Source organism: Macaca thibetana, chromosome 17, assembly GCF_024542745.1.
Source record: "Macaca thibetana thibetana isolate TM-01 chromosome 17, ASM2454274v1, whole genome shotgun sequence".
NCBI classification, from domain to species: domain Eukaryota; kingdom Metazoa; phylum Chordata; class Mammalia; order Primates; family Cercopithecidae; genus Macaca; species Macaca thibetana.
In genome coordinates this window covers 462427-482960 of record NC_065594.1, presented here as the reverse complement: position 1 = coordinate 482960, position 20534 = coordinate 462427, and the positions used below count along the sequence as shown (strand labels likewise).

The following is a 20534-nucleotide window of genomic DNA, read 5'->3' as shown; positions in this document are numbered from 1 at the left end:
ACGGTGAAACCCCGTCTCTACTAAAAATATAAAAAATTAGCCGGGCATGGTGGCGGGCATCTGTAGTCCCAGCTACTTGGGAGGCCGAGGCAGGAGAATGGCGTGAACCCAGGAGGTGGAGCTTGCAGTGAGCCGAGATAGCGCCACTGCACTCCAGCCTGGGCAACAGAGTGAGACTCTGTCTCAAAAACACAAAATAAATAAAATAAAAATAAAAGCAACTGCCGAAAAGCTTAGAAGTAACCTATACATGGAATTACTGAGTTGACTGTGATACACCTATTTTTTTTTTTTTTTTTTTTTGAGACGGGGTCTCACTCTGTTGCTCAGGCTGGAGTGCAGTGGCATGACCTCGGCTCACTGAAACCTCTGCCTCCCAGGTTCAAGTGATTCTCCTGCCTCAGCCTCCCGAATAGCTGGGATTACAGGCACCTGCCACCACACCTGGCTAATTTTTGTATTTTTAGTAGAGACGGGGTTTCACCATGTTGGCCAGGCTGGTCTTGAATTCCTGACTTCATGATCCACCTGCCTCGGCCTCCCAAAGTACTGGGATTACAGGCGTGAGCCACTCTGCCCGGCCACTAATTTTTTATATTTTGTTGCAGAGATGTGGTTTTGCCACGTTACACAGGCTGGTCTCAAACTCCAGAGCTCAAGCCATCTGCCTGCCTTGACCTCCCAAAGGAGGCGTGAGCCACCGTGCCCAGCTAGTATGCCTATTACAATGGAAAGTTCTGTGGCCATTTAAAACAGGCTGAAGCAGCCCTCTCTCTGCTGATAAGGAATGATCTCTTAGATATATTCAAGGAACAGAACAGTGTAAAGTATGCTTTCCTGGGAGTGGGGATATATGCTTATAGTTATACAGGTGACCTCTATCCAAGAGACAGTGACCATGGCTGCCTCATGGGAGAGTGCCTGGGGGACGTGGACACAATGGAGAAGAGATTGACCTTTTCTCACAATTCCTTTGTCACGTTTGGATTTTTATATGTGCATATATTGTCATTCAAAAAAGGACCTAATTTAAAAATTACGCTCAGCTTTAAAAATATGTGATACATTTCTTAACAGAGACAAGGTACCCATCTTAGGTACCCATGCCAGGCTAAGCAGGCTTCTCAGCCCAAAGACACTGCAGCAGATAACAGAACCAGTGACATCACATAATGCTTCTATGGAAACATGTGTTCCTGCTGGCAGGACACAACTCTCCCTGCACGGCAGCTCTGGATCAGTGCGGTGGGAGGGGGAAAAGAAGCTGGAGTACAGTGGGATTATAGCCTGACTGTGCTGACAGAGAATGAACTGCAACCAAGGATTATATACGCACACTATGAAAACATCTTCCGATAAAGAAGGTGAAATAAAGATATTTTCAGACAACAAAATTGCCTCCAGCAGGCGTTCCCTGAGAAATCCACCTGAAGGATGTACTTCAGGTAGGACAGTGGTCCAGGATGCAAGAAGGAATGAGAGCAGAAAGACTGGTGGGTCTGGTGGGGATGGTGGTGGTTACCTGGCAGCAGTGGGATCAGAGAACCTATGTTGAAAGCCCAGCTTTGCCACTTCCCACGGGGTGACCTTCTGCAAGTAGCTGAACCTCTGGTCTCAGTGTCTGTCTTTAAACTGGAGAGTGTAACAGGAACTAATGCACAGAGATGTGAGGATAGAAAGAGATGATCCTGACAACACACTTACAGCAGGAGAGGGCACACAGTAAGCACTCAAGAAATGCAGTTCCTACTCATCTTTAAAATGATGACTCAGTTCCTATGAATACTGAAGTTGACTTTCAGATGAGATTAAAAGTTGCTTCCGGCCGGGCGCGGTGGCTCAAGCCTGTAATCCCAGCACTTTGGGAGGCCGAGACGGGCGGATCACGAGGTCAGGAGATCGAGACCACCCTGGCTAACACGGTGAAACACCGTCTCTACTAAAAAATACAAAAAAAAAAACTAGCCGGGCGAGGTGGCGGGCGCCTGTAGTCCCAGCTACTTGGGAGGCTGAGGCAGGAGAATGGCGTGAACCCGGGAGGCGGAGCTTGCAGTGAGCTGAGATCCGGCCACTGCACTCCAGCCTGGGTGACAGAGCAAGACTCCGTCTCAAAAAAAAAAAAAAAAAAAAAAAAAAAAAAAAAAAAAAAAAAAGTTGCTTCCAAGGCCCTCGTATTAGTGGCAAAAAGGAAAGTATATGTAAAAGCAGTGTCACTAAGAAAAACCTACTAAACGACTACATATAATCAAAAAAAGAAAAAGAACAGTGAAAAGAAAAATGGAAGATTTCCCACTACCGATGGCAGACTGAACACATTCACGTAAATGTGCTCCCTCACGAAAGCCCACTAAAAACAAGAGTGCGATTTCATGTTGTCTTATTTAGGAATACAAGAACAAAAACCAAGGGGCGTGTCAGCGGAGACTAAAGCAATCACGCTGAGGAAGCGGAAGAGCAGATGGGTGGGTAGTGGGGCTCGGCAGACCTGCAATGGCCGAATCCTGCACTGGCACCCGGAAAGCTGAGAAACGCCCTGGTTCACGAGGTGGCACACGCAAGGGCTCAGGAAGCCACAGAACTTGGTAACTCAAGAAGCAGAGGTGAAGGTGGGGCCAAAACTGGGAGGTTTCACTGAAAGGCCTATTTTAAGAAGCATTCTTTCTCAGGATTATCTGCTATATCCCAAAGCCTGCCTCCCCATGACGGTGGCAGAGAACTGAAGGGATGTTTTCTGGATGGGGGGATGCTTGGAAGGAGGATGCCAGGCACAGTGGATGATGATGTGCTGTGTGGAAATTAGGAGGATTAAGTTAAACGCATTGGACGATGAAAATTCCAGCCTTTCAGTCACATGCCTCCAAGGATGATGTCAACTAGATGTGTAACTTCCAGTCAGGAATTAGGAGAACCTTCCCTGGACCACTGACAAAACTACAAGAAAAGTCTTAGACACGGGGGTTCCCTAAGAGAATGGCTCATTCAGATGCTCCAACTGTAGAGATCAAAGCAGATGAGGCTCCCAGTTTTCGAGTGCCCCAGCCTTCAATGTCCACAGACACTTAAGGAACACAGATTAGATAAATATATCACATGAAATTAACAAACAGAAAAAGCATTTTGAGGTAAACAGAGACTATAGAGGGAAAAGAGAACTTTAAAAAATTCTGTAATATCCTCAGAAGGATGAACAAGACACAATAATAAAGAAATACCCAAAGACCAAAAAAACAGAGCTGCAGACAATTCCAAGCATGGTAGCAGGTATGGTAAACTCAGTAGAAAGTTTAGAAGATAAAGTTGAGGAATTCTCCCAGAAAGTAAAGAGACAATAAATAGAAAAAGAAGAAAATTAAAAGATCAGGTACAGTATTCAAAGAAGTTCCAAAAAGAGGAACAGAAAAAAAAAGTGGAGAAAGAAATCAAAAAAATAATGTAAGATAATTTCTTAAACGGAAGGACATGTGTGTTGAGGATGAAAGGCGCTCCAGTACCCAGGACAACAGATAAAAACTCCACAGTGAGGCACATTGAATACTGGGGATGGATAGAAAAAAGTTTCCTATAAGAAATCAGAATGCTACTGGATTTCCCAACAGCATGTATGGAAGTTTGGAGACAATGGAGCAACGCCTTCAAAACCTGGAATGTGCTGTCCAACAAAACCATCACAATCAAGAGGAAGGGTAGGAAAACAGCATTTTCAGACATGAAAGGTTCTAAAAACTCCCCTCCTACGTGCCTTTTCTGTAGCAGCTATCGGAGGAGGTACGCCACCATGATAAGGCTGTAAACTTAGGATGGGGTACGGGAAATAGGGAATCTAGAAGGAAAGACAGGTATAAGGACTCCAGCATGATGATGAAGGGAGATACCAAGAAAAGAGGTGGAGCAAAACCAGCGTGAGACCATGCAGACTGGGACAGGTGGCAGAGCCCTGGGAACAGGTTTTTTTTAAAGAAGTTGAAATATGTTTGAACTTACTGATAGGATATTTAGACAGAGAGTTCGGGGGTTAAAAGGGATATGGATATAGAATACATTAAGCCTTTTAGAACCCTTTGGCTTTTTTTTTTTTTTTTTTTTTTGAGACAGAGTCTTACTCTGTCTCTCAGGCTGGAGTGCGGTGGTGTGATCTTGGCACACTGCAACCTCTGCCTCCCAGGTTCAAGCAATTCTCCTGCCTCAGGCTCCTGAGTAGCTGGGATTACAGGATGCACCACCATGTCCAGCTAATTTTGTATTTAGTAGAGACGGGGTTTCACCATGTTGGCCAGGCTAGTCTCAAACTCCTAAACTCAGGTGATCTGCCCGCCTTAGCCTCCCAAAGTGCTGGGATTTCAGGCATGAGCCACCACGCCCAGTCACCATTTGACTCTTTATATGCATGCAAAGTTCTGATAAAAGTAAAAACCAGGCTGGGCGTGGAGGCTCACGCCTGTAATCCCAGCACTTTGGGAGGCCAAGGCAAGTGGATCACAAGGTCAGGAGTTCAAGACCAGCCTGGTCAATATGGTGAAACCCCGTCTCTACTAGAAATACAAAAATTAGCTGGGCGTGGTGGCAGGTGCCTGTAGTCCCAGCTGCTTGGAGGCTGAGGCAAGAGATCGCTTGAATCCGGGAGGCGGAGGTTGCAGTGAGCCAAGATCGCACCACTGCACTCCAGCTTGGGCGACAGAGCGAGACTCCATCTCAAGATAAATAATTAATAAATACATACATACATACCAAATTAACAAAAAGAAAACCTATATTCTTAAAACTTCAAAATGGTCAAACATTAAGATTTTCTCTTTTGAACTGAACTCTATAAGGATAAGAAACAGGTTACAAAATGTTAAAAGGAAAAGAGATAAGACCTTCCACAATGAATAGGTTTCTGAGTGGGTCTCTAAACCCAGTGTTGAAGCAGGTCTTAATCTGTCATGTGCTGCAAACCATGATCTACAATATTTGCAGATTATAGTTCAGACTTCTTACAAACCATCTGTCATCCAGAAAGGACATTCAAAATATTCCATTAGATTAGAAGCCAAAAAGAGAAACAAAATTTGAATCTCACCTGCCACCTTCTCCTACAGCTGCAATTGCCTCCTGTGCAAGTCGCAGAGCAGTTTCCTGACTATACCAAAACTGGCTCAACTGCTGTAACAGAGAAATGGGTTGATAACATTTTAGAACTGGCATAAGCTTTGTTCTTTTAATTTGTATGTACTATACCAGTGGAGAGATAGTTTTAAAATTTTTTTCTTTTGAAAATTAATTTTTCTTTGAAATTACTTTAAATTAATACAAGCCCTTAATGAATGAATGGAATCCAGGCATTGAGTATCAATGGCTATTAACACCACAAAAGGAGACAACCAGTGTTTCTCCCGATAGAACATACCCCTACCTTTGTATGAGTTTTGCCAAAAAAAGAAAATAGAACTTGAATCTAAGCTTCTAGGTTCAACTAGCAATGAAAAGAAATACAAACACAGAGGATGGAAGAATGAGTTCACTAACACCAGAGAATACAATCAGCAAAATCCAGACTGTGCTCCTTGCCCACAGCCTCATCTTACCTTATGCATGTTTCCTGAATTACTTGTTTTTCCCTTGGGGGCAAGTTTGTTTTTCATCTTGCTCCTTCTGTTTCATGCTGATTGATGATTTTAGAAAAATTTTAGTGATCTTTAATTATCTATTCATAGTTATAAATTAAGCAGGAGTTTAATGGAAGAAGTAGCGTGGTTTTCCTCTGCAATCATACAAACCTATTTCTCCAACAGGCCTCTCTCTTCCCTGAATGGCAGGCTGGGGGCAGCTAGTTGCATGGGGCATGCCAACTGGGGGTTCTCTGCTTTAAAAATCTGCCCTGTGTGGAAACAACTCAAATGCCCATCAACTGATGGACGGACAGAAAAAATGTGGTACATCCATACAATGAAATACTACTTGGCCATAAAAAGGAACAGGGTACTGATATACGCTACATGGATGAGCCTTGGAAACATTACACTGAACGAAAGAAATCAGACACAAAAGGCCACATACTGTGTGATTCCATTTATATGAAATGTCCAAAGTAGCAAGTCTACAGAGACAGAAAGTGGATTAGTGGTTGCCAGGCGTTGGGAGAATTGGGGAATTAGGAGGTGACAGCTGAAGGACATAGGGTGTCTTTTAGAGGCAAAGAAAATATTCCAAAATTGACTGTGGTGATAGTTGGACCTATCTGTGAATTTACTAAAAACCATTGACTTGCCGGGTGTGGTGGCTCACACCTGTAATCCCAGCACTTTGGGAGGCCAAGGCGGGTGGATCACCTGAGACCAGGAGTTCGAGCCAGCCTAGTCAACATGGTGAAACCCTGCTTCTACTAAAAATACAAAATATTAGCCGGGCATGGAGGCACGTTCCTGTAATCCCAGCTACTCAGGAGACTGAGGCAGGAGAATCGCTTGAACCCAGGAGGCGGATTACTTGCAGTAAGCCAAGATTGCACCATTGCACTCCAGCCTGGGAGACAGAGTGAGACTCCATCTCAAAAACAAACAAACAAACAAAACCATTGACTTCTCTACTTTTAAAAGGTGAATTTATAGTATGTGAATTATATCTCAACAAAACTGAGATCTGCTTAAATAAGGAGAGCTTTACTCAGAGTATGGAGGACTTTTGTGTACTTCCTTCCTGAATGGAGTTGACTTTTTCCTTCTTTCTATGCTATGGTGGAGCTCTGGAGTTATCTTAGATTCTGTGTCTCTTTCTGGCTTTCCTACCCAAATTAGGGCATCCCAAAGCAGACTCTCCAGTTTGTTTAGTGAAAAATCCTCAGGGATTCAGCCTGGAGGTGGGTACCTCCGATGCTATGTATGTCTTCTGGATATGATCAGAAGGGGAAGAGAGCAACTGGCCCAAAGATGTCAGCAGGCCATCCTTTAATTAATCACGCAGAAATCGGCCCATGAGCCACTTTTACCACTTACGTTCACAGCCTCTGAGTTTGGAATCCAGAGTCTCTGCTTCTTCTCTGGAAGACAGACTCTCATCTTTGCTCCAGTTCCCAGAGAGGCTGGTAGTTTTCTCTGCTCTTCCACAGACCATCTTACAACCACTTTCTTTCTTTCTTCCAGAAATGTACTGAAATTTCTGTCAATAGCATCCTTTGTTTCTTTGTTGTTTTTTAACATTGTATTTTTTTTTTTTTTTTTTTTTTTTTTTTTTTGAGATGGAGTCTTGCTGTGTCGCCAGGCTGGAGTGCAGTGATGCAATCTCAGCTCACTGCAACCTCCATCTCCCGGATTCAGGCAATTCTCCTGCCTCAGCCTCCTAAGTAGCTGGGATTACAGGTGTGCACCACCACACCCAGCTAATTTTTGTATTTTTAGTAGAGATGAGGTTTCACCATGTTAACCAGGCTGGTCTCAAACTCCTGATCTCAAGTGATCTGACTGTCTCGGCCTCCCAAAGTGCTGGGATTACAAGCGTGAGTCAATGTGCCTGGCCTAATACTTTTATTACTTTTATGTTTAGCTCTTTAATCCACCTTGACTTTAATTCTGTGTATGGATTATAAGGATTGAATTTTTTTTTTTCCAAATCTAGGAGACATCAGGACTCAGTTCACACCTGTCACTTTCTCTGAGTGGGTTTCCTTGACTTCCCCTCCACCTCAAAAGTCTGGGGAGGTGTCTTTGCATTTTGCTCCCCATTTTGCTCCAATAATCACTTTTGTCTTAGAATAGTTTTCTTGAGAGCAAGGGCAGTGTTTTATTTATTGTTATACTACACTTGATGTTGTGGTTTTTGTTTTTTTTTTTTGTCTTTTGTATTTTTATTTTACTACGTTCTGGGATACACGTGCAGAACATGCAGGTTTGTGGCACAGGTATACACATGCCATGGTGGTTTGGGGCACCAATCAACCCATCATGTAGGTTTTAAGCCCCACATCCATTAGTTATTTGTCCTAATGCTCTCCCTTCCCTTGACCCCCACCCCCTGACAGGCCCCGGTGTGTGGTGTTCCCCTCCCTTTGTCCATGCCATGTATTCTCATTGTTCAATTCCCACGTAGGAGGGAGAACAAGTGGTGTTTGGTTTTCTATCCCTGTGTTAGCTTGCTGAGAATTATGGCTTCTAGTTTCCTCCATATCCCTGCAAAGGACATGAACTTATCCTTTTTTATGGCTGCATAGTATTCCATGGTGTATATGTGCCACATTTTCTTTATCCAGTCTATCACTGATGGGCATTTGGGTTGGTTCCAAGTCTTTGCTGCTGTAAACAGTGCTGCAATAAACATATGTGTGCATGTGTCTTTATAGCAGAATGACTTATAATCCTTTGGGTATATACCCAGTAATGAGTCAAATCATATTTCTGGTTCTAGAGCCTTGAGGAATCACCACACTGTTTTCTACAATGGTTGAACTAATTTAAAATCCCAACAACAGTGTAAAAGCATTCCTATTTCTCCACAGCTGTGCCAGCATCCGTTGTTTCCTCATTTTTTAATAATCACCATTCTAACTGGAGTGAGATGGTATCTCACTGTGGTTTTCATTTGCATTTCTCTAATGACCAGTGATGTTGAGCTTCTGTTCATATGTTTATTGGTCACATAAATGTCTTCTTTTCTTTTGAGAAGTGTCTGTTCATATCCTTCGCCCACTTTTTGATGGGGCTGGTTTTTTTCTTGTAAATTTGTTTATGTTCCTTATAGATTCTGGATATTAGACCTTTGTCAGATGAGTAGATTGCAAAAATTTTCTCCCATTCTGTAGGCTGCCTGTTCACTCTGATGATAGTTTCTTTTGCTGTGAAGAAGCTCTTTCATTTTAATTAGATCCCATTTGTCAATTTTGGCTTTTGTTGCAATTGCTTTTGGTGTTTTAGTCATGAAATCTTTGCCCATGCCTATGTCCTGAATGGTACGGTCTAGGTTTTCTTCTTGGGTTTTTATGATTTGGGGTTTTACATTTAAGTCTTTAATCCATCTTCAGTTAATTCTTGTATAAGGTATAAGGAAGGGGCCCAGTTTCTCTTTTCTGCATATAGCTAGCCAGTTTTCCCAGCACCATTATTAAATAGGGAATCCTTTCCCCATTGCTTGTTTTTGTCAGGTTTGCCAAAGATCAGATGGTTATAGATGTGTGGTATTATTTCTGAGATCTCTGTTCTGTTCCATTGGTCTATATCTCTGTTTCAGTACCAGTGCCATGCTGTTTTGGTTACTAGCCTTGTAGTATAGTTTGAAGTCAGGTAGTGTGATGCCTCCAGCTTTGTTCTTTTGCTTAGGATTGTCTTGGCTATACGGGCTCTTTTTTCTTTCCATATGAAATTTAAAGTAAGTTTTTCTAATTCTGCAAAGAAAGTCTATGGTAGCTTGATGGAAATAGCATTGAATCTATAAATTACTTTGGGCAGTATGGCCATTTTCACAATATTGATTCTTCCTACCCAAGGGCATGGAATTTTTTTCCATTTGTTTATGTCCTCTCTTATTTTCTTGAGCAGTGGTTTGTAGCTCTCCTTGAAGAGGTCCTTCATGTCCCTTGCAAGTTATATTTCTAGGTATTTTCTTCTCTTTGTAGCAACTGTGAATGGGAGTTCACTCATGATTTGGCTCTCTGCTTGTCTATTATTGGACCTTTGAAAAGGTTTATCTGGATGGTCTTACTAATATGGAATGGTTCTAAATCACTCAAAACAAGGTGGTGGGCCAGGCGAGGTGGCTTACACCTGTAATCCCAGCACTTTGGGAGGCTGAGGTGGGTGGATCATGAGGTCAGGAGTTCAAGACCAGCCTGGTCAAGATGGTGAAACCCTATCTCTACTAAAAATACAAAAATTAGTTGGGCTTGCTGGCGGGTGCCTGTAATCCCAGCTACTTGGGAAGGTGAGACAGAGAACTGCGTGAACCCAGGAGGCAGAGGTTGCAGTGAGCTGAGATTGTGCCACTGCACTCCAGCCTGGGTGACAGAGCAAGACTCTGTCTTGAAAAAAAATAAAAATAAAACAAGATGGCATTCAAAATGACTATAACAATTAAAACAAGGTACAATTCAAAGTGGCAAGTGGTATGAATGAAAACATTAATAACACATCTTTAAACCAATAAATATTTACTGAATATAATGAAAAAGAGAATTGCTTCAAATATTTCCCATCTGGATGTCTACATGCTATTTACTAAATATTTATTCGTAAGTCCAGGTTTAAAATATTTCCAAAGACAAAATGTACATATACATGTGGGTATATGTATTAATTCATATCTACATCTGTCTATTCATTCTTTTTTTTTTTTAGATGGAGCCTCACTCTTGTTACCCAGGCTGAAGTGCAATGGCACAATGTCGGCTCACTGCAACCTCCGCTTCCTGGGTTCAAGTGATTCTCCTGCCTCAGCCTCCCAAGTAGCTGGGATTACAGGTCCATGCCACCACGCCCAGCTATTTTTTTGTATTTTTAGTAGAGACGGGGTTTCACCATGTTGGTCAGGCTGGTCTCAAACTCCTGACCTCGTGATCTGTCTGCCTCAGCTTCCCAAAGTGCTGGAATTAGAGGCGTGAGCCACTGCACCTGGCCATGTCTATCCATTCTTATCTACAAGAAAAATGCCTAGCTCTGACCTCTACCTCTGCAAAGGACAGCTGGAAGAAAGCCCCTAGCATACAGAAAATGGAAGGATTTTGAGTTCACTTGATTTGGGAGGTGGCAGACAGTATCTGCTACCATGCACCATAAGTGGTAAGAGTTGTCTGCTGGTTGACTACTGAACTGCCCTTCTTCCTCACTCCAACACCATCAGGGCACAATGATAGATTTTGGCTCTCCTCATATCATTCCATAAAGATAAAGAGTCCCACTCCTTTTTTTAAGATATTTGAAATACAACCTTATTCTGATTCTAAATGAAGAGAAATAAGAATGACAGTAACAAACAAGATTTTACCACTGAGCACTGTGATGTGACTGTAGCAGTCTTGTATTTGAAACTCAAGAAGGAATCAACTGCATTTCAAAACAGCTAAATATGCAAGTCCAAACAATTTAGGTATTTTTAAAACTGTGACATTCACTTTGAAGCCCATTCATCTCCAGCATCTCACAGATGAAGCACACGTTCCACTTACCTACATAATAAATGGGCACACATGTTGTACCACTGATATTACATGACAAATAAAACTAGACTTCTGATGCTGGGCTCCAGCTTCATTCTCACAGGTTATCATCCTCATCAGGGAGATGACGATCTCTGAACAACCTCTATCTAAATCGTGCTCATATTGCACTGATGCTCAGTCCATGACAGCCTCTGATGGGGCAAGGGCAGGTATGGCAACAAACTCCAAGTTAGGGTCTCCAATGAACTTCCTAGCAAGCCAGAGGAAGAGCTTTTCAAAGTTGTAGTAACTTTTGGCAGAAATGTCATAGTACTGAAGATTCTTCTTTTGGTGGAAGAGAACAGATTTTGCCTTCACTTTCCTGTCCTTTATACCCACTCAGTTGCTCTCAACACAATAGGGATATTTTCACATATTCATAGCAGATCTCGGTGCCAGTCAGGCACAGTCTTTTTTTTTTTTTTTTTTTTTTTTTTTTTGAGATGGAGTGTCTCTCTGTCACCCAGGCTGGAGTGCAACGGCATGATCTCAACTCATTGCAACTTCTGCCTCCCGGGTTCAAGAGATTCTTCTGCCTCAGCCTCCCAAGTAGCTGGGATTACAGGCACATGCCACCACGCCTAGCTAAGTTTTGTATTTTTGCAGAGATGGGGTTTCACCATGTTGGTCAGGCTGGTCTTAAACCCCTGACCTCAGGAGTTCCGCCCACCTCGGCCTCCCAAAGTGCTGGGATTACAGGCGTGAGCCACCAGAGGATCTCAGCACATTCTTGTAAGTTACTCTCGATGTCACATCAAACATTATAATGGCATGCTGGGCTAGGATATAATAGCCATCTCTCACTCCACCAAATTTCTTCTGGCCAACTGTATCCCATACAAAGAATGGGTCCTCTGTTGGTGTGCAACACAAGGCAATGAACCTCAATACCCAAGGTAGCTACGTACGTCTCAAATTCACCAACTGACATTTCAAAAATGTAGTTTTCCCAGTACCAACATCACCAACCAATATAAGCTTGAACTGGACTTGGGACTCTCCTTGGGCAGTCACCATGATGTTCCTTCCAGAAGCGTCTTTCTGCCTGTCCAACTGAGGAGAATCCTGCTCTTAATATGTTACGTGAATGTGGCTTTAAAAGTCAAAAGCACTACTAGGCTTATAAAGAAAAACAATAGTCTTGTATCCCATGACCCCCTGCCATTGAGCCTCACTCCTCAAAAGCAACCATTTTCAACTCTTGGCTCTTTCTCTGATCATCTATCCCCACATCTCTAAATACTGTGTTTTAAATGCTATCCCTTGATAATCCATCATATATACACTATGTATTTATTATGATAGATGAGGATTTTGCCCTCTCATACACATCATTTGCCTTTCCTTCACCCTCCCAATATGGTATTTATTTATTTATTTATTTATTTATTTATTTTTTGAGCCAGAGTCTCACTCTGTCACCGAGGCTGGAATGCAATGGCACGATCTCAGCTCACTGCAACCTCTGCTTCCCAGGGTCAAGTGATCCTCCTACCTCAGCTTCCCAAGTAGCTGGGACTACAGGCACACACCACCATACCTGGTTAATTTTTGTATTTTGAGTAGACATGGGATTTGCCATGTTGGCCAGGAGGGTCTCAAACTCCTGACCTCAGGAGATCTACCCCGCTAGGCCTCCTAAAGTGGTGGAATTACAGGCGTGAGCCACCGTGCCCAGCCCCAATGTAGTTTTAAAGCAAGTTTTGATTAGTTAGCATTAAGTATCAGTGTTCATTATTGAGCCAAGTGGTGTACTATAATAGCATTTCTTTTCACTAGAATTCCTTTTTGTTTTTCGTAGAGTAAGTAAATGCATGACTGTTTCATTTGCTTGGTTAGTTTGTATTCATCCCTAATTCTTCTAACATCCTCTATTGGCCTTTCAATACAATTTTCTACATACTGGATATCCTATCACTTTTATTTTTTCCCCTGAAGATCTCTGTCCTGGAACACGCCATCTTGGCTGCTCTCCAGACTTGCAGCACAACTGTTACACTGGGACATTCTGTGTCACCATCATCCTGGGAATTCCCTCTCCTACTATATGCATCAGATTTCCTATTCCTTGGAGCTCAAGTCTTCTTTCTTCTCACTTGCAGCAAACCCTCTGCAGCTCTTGAGAAGTACACAAGAGGGAAATGTAAATGAGACTTCACATAATCTAAAATATTTTGATTTTATCTTCACACAAGTAATAGTGTAGCTGGGTATAGAATTCTAGGCTATAGTTGCGTGTGGTAGTATGTGTATAATCCCAGCTACTCAGGAAGCTGAGTTTGCTTGAGCCCAGGAGTTTGAGACTAGCCTGGGCAACACAGTGAGACTCCATTTCAAAAAAGAGAAAGGGAGAGGGAGAGGGATTCTAGGGCAAACAAAATTTTCACTCAAAATATTGAAGGCATTGCTCTATTTTTTAAAGTTTCTAATAAAGCTATTGAGAAGCAATGTAACTCATAGTCTGAAGACTTTGTAGGAGACCTGTTTTTATTCTGGAAGGTTCTAGGATGTTCTTTGTCATCTGTATCCAGAATTTTCATAATCATGATAATCATGTGTCTTAATGAGGGTCTTCAGTTCTCGGAAATTTCTAATATTCTTTAAAGCTTTCCTTCCCTCTTCATTTTTTGTTCTGTTTTTCTGGAATCTTATTTGTTGAATATTGAGCCTCCTGGATTTATGCTAGTTTTCCAATGTCTTCTTTCCTATTTGTACATATTTATGGTGTACATGTGATATTTTGTTACATGCACAGAATGTGTAATGATCAAGTCAGGGTATTTATGATATCTATCACCTTGAATATTTATCTGTGTTGGGAACATTTCAAGTCCTCTCTGCTAGCTATATTGCAATATACAATACACTGTTGTTAACTATAGTCACCCTACTCTGCTATAGAACATCAGATCTTATTCCTTCTATTTCACTATATGTTTGTACTCATTTACCAATCTCTTTTCATCACCCCTACCCCACCTTCTGAGCCTCTGGTATCTATCATTCTATTCTCTATCTCCATGACATCAACATTTTTAGCCTCCACATGTAAGAACATGCAATATTTGTCTTTCTGTGCCTGGCTTATTTCACTTAACATAATGACCTTCAGTTCCATCCACATTGCTGCAAATGACATAACTGCACTATTTTTTTATGGCTAAACAGTATTGCATTGTGTATATATATCACATTTTCTTTATCCATTAATTTGTTGATGGACAGGTTGATTCCTATCCTTGTTATTGTGAACAGTGCTGCAAGAAACATGAGGAGCAGGTACCTTTTTGATATACTAATTTCCTTTGAATAAACAGCAGTGAGACTGCTAGGTCACATGGTAGTTCTGGTTTTAGTTTTTTGAGAAATCACCATACTGTTTTCCATAGTAGCTATACTAATTTACATTCCCACCAACAGTGTATAAGAGCTCCCTTTCCTCCACACCCTTACCAGTATCTGTTATTTTAAATCTTTTTAATAATAGCCATTCTGGAGTAACATTACATCTCACTGTGGTTTTGATTTGCATTACCCTAATGATTAGTAATGTTGAGTCTTTCCTCATATGCCAGTTGGCCATTTGTATGTCTTCTTTTGAGAAATGTCTATTCAGGTCCTTTGCTCATTTTAATGGGATTCTTTGGTTTTGAAATTTTGGTTGAGTTTCTTATATATTCTAGATACGAGTCCCTTGTCAGATGAATAGTTTTCAAATATTTTATACATCTCAATGCGTTGCCTCTCCATTCTGCTGATTGTTTCCTTTGCTGTGTAGAAGCATTTAAATTTCATAAAGTCCCATTTGTCTATTTTGGTTTCTTGTGCTTTTGAGGTCTTAGCCATGAAATATTTGCCTAGACCAATGTTCTAAAGTGTGTCCCCTATGTTTTCTTCTAGAAGTTTTATAGTTTCAGGCCGTATGCTTAAGTCTAATCCATCTTGAGTTGACTTTTGCATATGGTGAGAGAGAGGGGTCCTGTTTCATTCTTCTGCATATGGATATCTAATATTTCTAGCACCATTTATTGAAGAGGTGTGCTTTCCCCAATGTATGTTCTTGGCACCTCTGTCAAAAATCAGTTGGCTGTAGATACGTGGATTAATTTCTGGGTTCTCTATTCTGTTCCATTGGTCTATGTGTCTGTTGTAATACCAATACCATACTATTTTGGTTACTATAGCCTTGTAGCATCAGTTGAACTCAGGTAGTGTGATGCCTCCACCCTCGTTCTATTTGCTCAGGATTGCTTTGGCCATTCAAGCTGTTTTTTGGTTCCATAGAAATTTCAGGACTTTTTTTTTTCTGTGAAAAATGACATTAGTATTGATAGGGATTGTACTGGATATATACATTGTTTTGGGTATAATCATTTTAACTGTGATTATTCTTTTGATCTATGAGCATGGGAGGTCTTCCCATTTGTTAGTGTCTTCAATTTCTTTCCTCAGAGTTTTGTAGTCTTCCTTGTAGACACCTTTCACCTCCTTGGTTAAATTTATTACTAGGTATTTCTTTTTTTGTAGGTATTGTAAATGGGATTGCCTTCTCGATTTCTTTCTCAGCTAGTTCATTACTGGTGTATGGAAATGCTACTGATTTTTCTATGTTGATTTTTGTATCCTGCAACTTTACTGAATTTATACGATCTAAAAGTTTTTTCCTAGAGTCTTTAGGTTTCTCTAAGTGTAAGATCATGTCATCTATAAAGAGGGATAATTTGAGTTCCTCTTTTCCAATTTAGATGCTTTTTCTTTCTTTTTCTTGCCTGATTGTCCTAGTTAGAACTTCCAGTACTATGTTAAATAGCAGTGGTGGAAGTGGGCATGCTTATCTTATTCCTGATCTTAGAGGAAAGGCTTTCAGCTTTTCCCCATTCAGTATGTTAACTGTGGGTTTATCATATATAGCCTTTATTATGATGAGGTATGTTCCTTTATGCCTAGTTTGTTGAGAGTTTTTATCATGAAGATGTTGAATTTTTTAAAATGCTTTTTCTGCAGCTATTGAGATGATCATATAATATTTCTCCTTCAGTCTGTTGATGTGATATATTGTTTATTGATTTGCAGGTGTTGAATCTTCCTTGAATCTCCAGGATAAATCCCACTTGATCATGGTGTAGTATTTTTTTGATGTACTATTGGGTTCTATTTACTATATTTTGTTGAGGATTTTTGCGTCTATATTCATCTGGGATACTGGCCTGTAATTTTCTTTTATTTCTTACATTATTGTCTGGTTTTGGTGTCAGGATAATGCTAGCCTCATAGAATGAATTAGGGAGAATTCTCTCCACTTCAAACTTCTGGAATAATTTAAAGATAATTGGTATTGACTACTCTTTTTAAGTTTGGTAGAATTCAGCAGTAAAGTCATCTGGTCCTGGACTTCAGTTGTAATGTCTCCTTTATTTCTGATTTTATTTATTTTTGTCTTTTGTCTTTTTTCTTGGTTAGTCTAGCTAGTAGTTTTAGTTTTGCCTATGTTTTCAAAAAGCCAACTTTTCATTGATCCATTGATTTTTTTTTTTTTTTATTCTGCATTTTGTTTAGTTCTGTCTGCTCTTTATTATTTCTTTCCTTCTACTCATTTTGGGACTGGTTCTTGCTTTTCTAGTTTCTTAAGGTGCACTGTTAGATTATTTATTTGAAACCTTCCTACTTTCTAGATGTAGAATTACATTGCTATAAACTTCACTCTTAGCACTATTTTTGCTGTATTCCATAGATTTTGGTATGTTGTGCTTTGATTTTCCATTGTTTCAAGAAATTTTTTGACTTCCTCTTTAATTTCATCCCTGACCTAATGATCATTCAGGAGCATATTTAAATTCCTTGTATTTTTAGTTTCCAAAGTTTCTCCTGTTATTGATTTCTAGTTTTATTCTGTTATGACCTGAGAAGATATCTGACATTTCAATTTTTCAAAAATACTTGAGACTTGTTTTCTGTCCAAACATAACCACATGGAACTGGAGAATGTTCCATGTGATGATGAGAATGCATATTCTTTAGCTGCTGGATGCTATGTTCTGCAAACGTCTCTTAAGTCCATTGGTCTAAATTTTCTATGTAGATGATCTATCTAATGTTGGAGTATCCAGCTATTACTGTATTTGTGTCTATCTCTCCTTTTAGATGTAATAAGATTTGTTTTATATATCAGGTGCTCCAGTGTTGGGTCCATATATGTTTAGAATCATTGTGTAGCTGAATTGATCGCTTTATAATTATATAACAACCTTGTTTCTTTGTACTGTTTCTGACTTAAAATCTGCTTTATCTGATATAAACACAGCTAGTCCTGCTTGTTTTTGGTTTTTTGGTTTCCTTGTGCATGGAATATCTTTTTTTCCATCCCTTTACTTTCAGTCTGTATGTCTTTACAGGTGAGATGAGTTTCTTGTAGGCAGCACAGAGGTGGATCAAGTTTTTTTTCTTTAAATCTGTTCAGGCAGTCTCTATCTTCTAAGAGGAAAGTGTAATCCATTTACATTCAAGGTTGTTGATATGTGAGGTCTTATTCCTATCATTTTATTAATTTATTTCTGGTTGTCTTGTATATTCTTTGTTTCTTTCTTTCTCTTTTGTTGTTTATCATTACGGTTTGGTGGTTTTCTATATTTGCTTTAGCAGTGGATTTTATACGTTAGTGTATTTCCATGATGGTAGATTTCATCCTTTTGCTTATGCTAAAGGATGCGTAGGACTCCTTTAAGTATTTCTTGTAGGGCTGGTCTAGAGGTGATGAATTTCCTCAGCTTTTACTTGTCTCAAAGGAGTCTTGATTTCTCTTTCATTTATGAAGAATAATTTTGCTGGGTATAGAATCTTTTGCTGACAGTTTTTTTTTCTTTCAATACTTTGAATGTATCACCCCATTCTCTCCTGGAATGTAAGATTTCTGCTGAGAATATGCTGTTAGTCTGATGAGGTTTCCCTTATAAGTGACTAGTCACTTTTGTCTTGCTATTTTTAGAATTCTCTCTTTGACTTTTGATTTCTGACAGTTTGACCATAATGTGCCACAAAGAAGACTTTCTTTTAATCTGTTTGGGAATCTCTAAGCTTCCTATATCTGGATGTGTAAATCTCCTGCTAGACTTGGGAAGTTTTCAGCTATTATTCCATGAAATAAGTCTTCTTTTTTTTTTTTTGAGACGGAGTCTCGCTCTGTCGCCCAGGCTGGAGTGCAGTGGCACGATCTCGGCTCACTGCAAGTTCCGCTTCTCGGGTTCACGCCATTCTCCTGCCTCAGCCTCCTGAGTAGCTGGGACTACAGGCACCCGCCACCGTGCCCGACTAATTTTTTGTATTTTTAGTAGAGATGGGGTTTCACCATGGTCTCGATCTCCTGACCTTGTGATCCGCCCGCCTCGGCCTCCCAAAGCGCTGGGATTACAGGCGTGAGCCACCACGCCCGGCCGAAATAAGTTTTCTATCCCTTTTGTCTTCACTTTGCCTTCTGGGACACTGAAAATATTTAAAAAGCCACGCGCGGTAGCTCCTGCCTGTAATCCCAGCACTTTGGGAGGCCAAGGCAGGCAGATCATTTCAAGAACAGCCTGGCCAACGTGGTAAAACCCTGTCTCTACCAAAAATACAAAAAAATTAGCCAGGTGTAGTGGCTCATGCCTGTAGGCATAGTAATTACTTGAACCCGGGAGGCAGAGGTTGCAGTGAGCCGAGATTGCACCACTGCACTCCAGCCTGGGCGACAGAGTGGTACTCCGCCTCGGAAAAAAAGAAAATTTAAAAAAAAATTGGCCACTTATGGTGTCCCTTACGTCATGTAGGGGAAGACGGAACCAGGCTAAGCAGGCCTTTACTCAGGATTCCTGGTGGGAACAGCAGTAGCTGTGCTGTTCTTAGGGAGGGTGGTGTGGCTTTTAGTGGCAGCAGCCATGAACAGGAGGTTGGGAAGTGCACACTTTGGCCCTAGTCATGGCTATAAGCAGGGTAGCCTTTCCTAAGGGTACTTTTAATTGTGCAGTGGTCCTGCTACTAGAGGCAGTGGGGTTGCTTGCTGCCAATGGCTCATACTTCAGGCCTGGTGGCAGCAGACCACAGCAGCCCCAGCTGAGTCTGGGGGAAGTCAATGGGGCTCCAGAGATGTGGAGATGCAGGGGCTGTTGGGTGTCATGGCAGGATGCAGTCTTGTGGGAGCTGGGCTCTCAAAATGGTGCCTTGTGTGGGACTTGGCATGTGCTCCCTTACTGGAGCAATGCTATCACGTGGTCTCCAGGCAGTTCCCTATGTTTGTCTCAGGGCCTGTATGGGTCAAAAGGGCTCTTCTGTGGCTAGAACTGCAGAATCCATGGTGGGAATATAAACTGCTAGAAGTCACTCACTTAGCCTTTCCCCACACTGGGGAGCTGCTCTAGGCTCCTAATTGATCCCTGTCAAGCAGGCTGCCTCGCTTCCTCTCCTTCCTCACCTTAGGTGTTTCCTGTCACTTCCCTGTTGAATTCCAGCATTCTCTCTAAGGTAATCTATTTGAAGTGAGATTATTGGCTCACTATTTTGGTTCTTATTTGTGAAGGAGGCAAGTACCCAATACCTCTAGTCAGACATCATGGTTAAATTTTGTCTGTCAATTTTTATGCTTTCTACATTTCCTCAATTTTATAATCAAACCAAAGTTTCAAAATTAGAAAAGGTGTTAATTCTAAGCAGTGGGATTAGCACTCGTTTTCATAACTAGAAAAAAGTACATAGTATTTTAAAAATTAAGAAGAAGGAAAAAAGAAAAAGACCACCTCAAGAATAATGCAGTACTTCAAATTTCTTACATTTGTTATTTATAGAAGCATCAAGCTAGAAGGTAAACAGACATAAAGAAGGGAAGCAGTGAGAAAGAGGTTTTAGAATAAGTGGAACATGTAGAATAAATGGAAAGAAACATGTTTATCACAGTTTCAAACAGGGTAAATAGGAAAAGTTTATTTAACTTAGAGATCCAAACAGGACACAAAAATGTAAAAGACTATAAAAAAATGATATGCATACAGAAGCTTCCTTCCAGTTGCAAAGTGTTGAAGATATACCTATTACCAAGGGGTAGTCACAGACAAACTTCAAGCCTTGTCTGTTTCTCAACTATTTCCTTAAAAAAAAAAAAAAAATTATAGGTTCCTGGTCATGTTAGGAGTTTCCTTCAACTCATTTTTTTCTAATCCCTATTGTAATTCAGATGATAAAAATATAATTGAAATACATATTATACACCAGAAACTATTCATATCTTCTTTAAATTTCCTTCTCATCAATTTTTCTTTTTTTTTTTTTTTTTTTGAGACGGAGTCTCGCTCTGTCGCCCAGGCTGGAGTGCAGTGGCCGGATCTCAGCTCACTGCAAGCTCCGCCTCCCGAAT

The 20534-nt window shown here is 40.8% G+C and overlaps 3 protein-coding genes and 1 pseudogene across 18 annotated transcripts in view; 2 read left to right on the top strand and 2 right to left on the bottom strand.

The window, feature by feature from the left end:
• The window catches only part of MRPL57 (mitochondrial ribosomal protein L57), a 407990-nt gene that overhangs the window by 18537 nt on the left and 368919 nt on the right, over positions 1-20534 (top strand). The gene's annotated exons all lie outside the window — the stretch shown is intronic.
• The window catches only part of SAP18 (Sin3A associated protein 18), a 556924-nt gene that overhangs the window by 200135 nt on the left and 336255 nt on the right, over positions 1-20534 (top strand). Inside the window, exon 1 of one of the 9 annotated variants that reach the window (XM_050766789.1) lies at positions 2740-2743. The exons of the other annotated variants lie outside the window; for them this stretch is intronic. The gene's annotated coding sequence lies outside the window, so the exon portion shown is untranslated. Of the gene's footprint in view, positions 1-2739; positions 2744-20534 lie in introns of those variants that run through there. 9 annotated transcript variants of the gene reach the window in all.
• Positions 1-20534, bottom strand: part of EEF1AKMT1 (EEF1A lysine methyltransferase 1) — a 351602-nt gene that overhangs the window by 44324 nt on the left and 286744 nt on the right. For 7 of the 8 annotated variants that reach the window (XR_007720886.1, XM_050766759.1, XM_050766758.1 and 4 more), the window contains one exon: positions 5060-5142. Coding sequence is in view for 7 of the 8 variants with exons in the window: in XM_050766759.1 (XP_050622716.1) it covers positions 5060-5142 (83 nt within the window). In the remaining variant the exon portion in view is untranslated. Of the gene's footprint in view, positions 1-5059; positions 5143-5564; positions 5642-20534 lie in introns of all 8 variants that reach the window. The other variant, XM_050766762.1, reaches the window with a different exon arrangement.
• Positions 7162-11837, bottom strand: LOC126940703 (GTP-binding nuclear protein Ran-like; annotated as a pseudogene).